This window comes from Tupaia chinensis, unplaced genomic scaffold, assembly GCF_000334495.1.
Source record: "Tupaia chinensis unplaced genomic scaffold, TupChi_1.0 Scaffold000020_1, whole genome shotgun sequence".
NCBI classification, from domain to species: domain Eukaryota; kingdom Metazoa; phylum Chordata; class Mammalia; order Scandentia; family Tupaiidae; genus Tupaia; species Tupaia belangeri.
In genome coordinates this window covers 936119-941375 of record NW_006159450.1, presented here as the reverse complement: position 1 = coordinate 941375, position 5257 = coordinate 936119, and the positions used below count along the sequence as shown (strand labels likewise).

Sequence of the window (5257 nt, the reverse complement as noted above, 5' to 3'; positions counted from 1 at the left end):
CAGCGCACCGGTGTGCCCCCTCCTCCCGGGGGCTCCTGCCTCTGCCGTGGGTTCAGTTTCCCCACGCAGAGGCCTGGAGAAGCTGGGTGACCCTCATCTCGTGTCCTCGGTGAAAAGCAAGAAGCCGGGATAATGCCCAGGTCAGTGACGGCTCCCTGCGAGGTCTGGCAGAGCCCAGCTTTTCCTCGGAGGCTGGCTCGGGCCAGGGCCGCCACCTGGGACCTCCTCACTCCTGGGGCCCCCAGGCTGCCTCATGGCACTGCGGAGCCTCCTTCTCCCGTCTCCGGGCAGGTCTGGGATGTGTTGGCATGGTTCCAGGCACCGTCCTGACTGTGGCGTCTCTGCCAGGCCTGGGGCCACGTGCTGAGGGGGGTCAGGCTTTCTCGTCTGAGCCAGGCCCAGAAGCCAGGACTATCCCCGGGCTGCCTGGGAGCTGGGTCCCACCATGGCCACTCTAGGCATCCCTGGCGTGTCGGCCCAGCCAGCCCTGAGTGCCCGCTAACCAGATGACCAGAGCGGCAAGCACCGGTGCCGACCCTGGCCTGCTGCAGGGCTTCCCGGTCGGGCCTGGCCGAGCTCCTGTGGTGGGGAGAGGCCCTCCTCGGACCCGGAGACTGCTTCCCCAGGCCCATGTCTCAAATTGTGGCGGGGCAGCTGGCCAGGCGTGTGCTCTTTCCAAAGCCCCCCAGGACCATCTCACCCCAGTGTTTCCCGTGGAAGCACCTTGCTGGCGGGAACTGCCGAGCTGTGTAGTGGAGCCCGTCCAGGCGCTATCCCTGCAGCTGTGTGAGGTCAGCGGTTGGTGCTGATGTGCTGGCTGCTGCTCGCCCCGTCTGCGGAGCGTCTGCAGGACGGTCATGGGCAGAGGGGGCTGCCCGGTGACGGAATTTCTCTGCCAGCGGCAGTAGGCAGCCAGGGGCTGGTTTTAACCATAACGTGACACAGCCAGCGACTGCCCCCGGAGAGCCTGGGCTGTGTGGGCCACAGCCCGTTCCCGAGTACCTGATGACACTCCAGGACACTCCCAGCCCATGCCCGTCCTCGCCGTCTGTCCTGGGCGAGGACGCAGTGCTGGCCTGCATGCTCAGCCCTCCCCATGGGGCCCTGCCCAGCACAGCCCATGCTCCGTGCAAGCCCTCCCAAGGCTGGGACGTCCACCTGACACCCGCCACCCAAGACCTCGAGGCCTACCCAGCCACCTTGCCACTCCCCAGCTGCTGCCAAGGCCGCGCACCACCTCATGTCTGTGAAGGTGGCCTCGGCAGAGCCATGAGCAGGACCACTGGACCCAGTGAGGCCATGGGGCCCGGCAGAGGCTGTTGGAGTCAGAGCAGCCCTCTCCTTGGCAGCTTTAGGCAGGAGGCGGTGGGCAGGCACGGGCGGTGTGTGGTCAGCCACGTACACCGGGCCCACCCAGCTCTGCAGACTGTGGCCCAGGCAGGTCAGGGCCCGGTGCCGTGCGGGTACTGCGGGGGGTGGACGTGCTGGCGGGAGCTGGGTCTGGCCCAGGCAGGTCAGGGCCCGGTGCCGTGCGGGTCCCTGCGCCTGCTCCTCGCGGCCTTCATGATGCTGCTCGCCTGGCCCTTCGCACTCATCGCTTCCCTGGGCCCCGCAGACAAAGAGCCCGAGCAGCCCCTGGCCTGGTGGCGGAGGTGAGTGGCCGTCGGTGGGTGCTCTGCGGGGGCCCACAGCAGGGCAGCTGCCCACTGCTCCCCTCTGAGCTGGTGCTTCTGGGCTGCCACCTCCTCTGAAGCTGGAGGCTGGTCCCTCCCACACCCCCAGCCGCCGTCCTGCACCAAGGCTTCCTCCTCAGGGTTCACAGGGTGCGCACCTCTGCTGCCACACCCCGAGCACCAGGGTCCCACCCCCTCCCCAGCACGGGCTGCTCTGCACCAGGACCAGCTGTGTCCCTGCTGCCTGCAGGCTGAAGTCCAAGCTCCCAGCCACCATGTCCTGCTCTGACCCTCAGCTCCGGCCCTGCTTGCGGGAATGCCCACCCCGGATGCCTGGCCCCATGGGCTCTTCGCAGCAAGCACCACGCTGACCCGGCCTCCCTCTAGGGCGCCTGGCCCCGGCTCAGAGCCGTGGATGGGAGGGACCGTCTTCCAGGGTCAGTGCACAACTCAGTGGGAGTCACAGGCTGAGCGTGAGCAGCCACTCTTAGTGGGGACTCGCCGTCAGGACCCCTGCTCCAGCCAGTCCTGGCAGCACAGGCACTCCAGACATTGGGGTGTCCTCCCGGGGCAGCCATCTGTGGGGCCAGGCTAGGCCCTGCCGTGGGGGAACGCCCGTGCAAGGCAGAGGTCCCAGACCGTGGGCTAGCACCTGTGCCTCGCCACCCTGCGGCCGCTCCCTCTGCTTCACGGACCAAGCCGCTTCTCGGCCTGAAGCTCTGAGACCTGGCTGTCCAGAGCTGGCCGCCCAGGCCGAAGGCTGGCCCAGACTGCGGATGCCGTGTCACCATGCACCAGGCCCGCGTCCCCTTCGCCCCTAAAGCCGTGGCTCAGTGCCTGAGTGGGTGGGACAGTGAGAGCCGGCAATTCGGATAAGCATTTCAGCTCTTAAAGTTGCCGCCATGTCGGAACAGAAGCGCGGCAACCACCCCCCCAGTGTGGCCACCTGTGGCCAGTCCTCAGCGGCCTGTGCCGACCAGAGCCCCACGGGCCCAGCACAGCACTGCCTGCCTCCGCAATGCGTGTGCGTGCGTGTTGGCCAGAGGGTGCGTGTGCGCCGAGAGGGTCGGGAGAAAGTACCCCATGGAAGTGCTCACGCTGCGAGTGCTCCATCCCGCGCTCTCCTGACACGGGGCACACGCCTGGCGTTTCTCACACCACCGGGCCAGGCTTCAGGCCACAGCTGGCCACACGGGATCCTACCCACACACTGTAGCACACCCGCCCCGTTAAGTTTACCTGAGGCTAGGGCTGCTGTCGTGGGGCAGAGTGTGGGGCGGGGCCCTGTGGCTGTGAGGCCCGCCCTGCAGGGCAGAGGCTGCCCGGCCCCCACACCCGCGGCGTCTGTTACAGGGTCTGTAGCACCGGGGCGGGAGGCCCTCCGCCCTCCTCAGACCTCAGGCCGCTGTCGGGGCTACACGCGGTCTCTGACAGGCGGTGCTGGCCCCCAGTACTTGGGCAGTAGGTCCTCGCTGGCCTCCACCTCTTCACTGTACTGTTTGGTCCTCCTCCAATCCAGTGTTATCTGAGGGTCTTCAAGACACATTCCCTGCACAGTGGAGGGGACACGCGGAACGCGCCAGGCCACACAGTGTGAGCCGGGAGGACCAGGGACATATGGAACATGTGGGGTCACAAAGTCTGAGCTGATGGGACCAGGGACACGCCGGTCAGCCCAGTGTGAGCCGGGGGGTTGTTGGGAGGACCAGGAACAAGTGGAACATGCCAGGCCGAGTCAGGCGGCACGGTCCGACCGAAAGCCCTGCGTGGGCCCGCGGTGACCATCCCGACGCTGTTGGCTGTGGCCGGCCTCATGGGTGCCTCAGGCTCGGCTGCCCCGGCTCCTCTTCGCTGGGTCTCGCGCTCTACTGGGCCGAGCTCCCCCCATCCTCCCCACAGGCCGTCCCTCGGAACACGAGGCTCGGGGTCTTATTTCCCCACGCAGACCCCGGGCTTTCCTTGCCCGTGAGCAGCGTGCTCCGCTGCAGCAGGCAGTAGACGGCCACGGCGGGCACTGCTTCCCACGGCCCGCTGCCTCAGGCTTAGCTGCGTGTGCGACGTGCATGTGCAGGGCCACAGCGAGGCGCTCGCCATGCACACAACGTGGACGTCTGGTCTGTGAGGGCACGTGTATCGTGTGTGTGCACATGTATGAGAATCAGCATGTTTGTGTGTGGATGTTTGTGTACTTGTGAACATGTGTGTTCACACATGTGTGAGAGTTTGTAAACATGGTGAATGGGCTTAAGTGCATGTGTGCACGTGTGTGAGAATGTGTACATGTGAGAGGCTGCTCGGGTGCACACGTGTGCTCGTGAGCATGTGTACATGTGTGGAAAGGCACATGCTAAAGGCTGAATGTGTGTGCGCTCGTGCACATGTATCATGTTCATGTGAAAAATGCATTGTGCTCATGTGCACACTTGAGTGTGTATCAGAGTGCCTGTGAGTTTGTATGGCTGTATAGTTCATGCATGTTCACATGCACGCTTGAGTGTGTATCAGAATGTGTGTACATATGAATTTGGCTGCAGTTCATGTGTGTTCACGTGCACATCAGCTAAGGATGTGCATGTAAGCACAGTTATGAACGTGTACCCGCGTGTGTGAGCATGCTCGTGTGCACTCGGACATGTGGCCTGGGCTTGGTTTGGCGGCCCCAGAAAATGGGAGGCGCTCGCTGCAGCTCCTCAGGGAAGCGGCGACCAGCCCGCCCAGATTCAGTTTGGGAGGTCAGGTTCCCAGTGTGGCCCCTCCAGGTGTGGGTCGTGGAGCCGGCTGGAGGGCGAGGTCCCGGCTGGAGGGCGAGGTCCCACCCGGGTTCGGTTTGGGTGGTCGTGGAGCCGGCTGGAGGGCAAGGTCCCAGCTGGGTTCGGTTTGGGAGGTCAGGTTCCAAGTGCAGCCCCTCCAGGTGTGGGTCAGGCAGCTGCAGAGGGGGCTTCTGCGAGCGCTGATGTCCTTCAGCCTTCCTGAAGTGAGAGCCCCCTCAGGGAGCGACAGCTTTGCAGAGGCCCTGCTCAGTCACCTTTGCCATGCGGAGTGCTGTAAGGTTGTGGTCTCCTGGGCAGCTCTGACCATCGAGCCCCGTCCCGAGCACAGATGGTGACGGCCCCGGGTGCTGCCCCTCAGAGAGCAGGTGACCCACAGGTGGGTCCCTTCTGCTGAGGCTCCCGTCTGCAGTGCAGGGCGTGTAACCTGGAGAAGACCAGGGACCTGGCGCACCACCCTGGGGCCGAGCTCGGACTCGAACATCCGGAAGCAGAGCCCTCGCCATCTCATCTCGGGGCTGCCCCCAGGGGCAGGCAGCCCGTGCTCACTGTCTGCACCTTTCAGCCTGTTGTTCTAGGATCATCTGTGTGTGGCAGGACCCCCCATCTTCCCTGCCGCTGACCCGCCCTGCCGTCCATCAACACAGGCTGCCCTGCCCTGTCCCGGCACCTCCACCACCCCACGGGTTCCTTCACGGGTCTCACCGCAGGCTGGGCATGTACCGCCGTGTCTCTGACACACTGTCCCTGGCGCCATCCGCTCTTGACACTCCCTCCTCGAACCTGCCCCCTCCACATCCCCAACCCCCACTGCAG

At 65.2% G+C, this 5257-nt stretch overlaps 1 protein-coding gene across 1 annotated transcript in view; it reads left to right on the top strand.

Moving 5' to 3' along the window:
• Positions 1 to 1537: 1537 nt before the first annotated feature.
• LPCAT1 (lysophosphatidylcholine acyltransferase 1) overlaps positions 1538 to 5257 on the top strand; it is a gene marked incomplete at its 5' end in the record, with an annotated part of 37633 nt that continues 33913 nt past the window's right edge. The window contains 1 exon segment of the mRNA XM_006140132.2: positions 1538 to 1652. Coding sequence (XP_006140194.2) covers positions 1538 to 1652 — 115 coding nt within the window.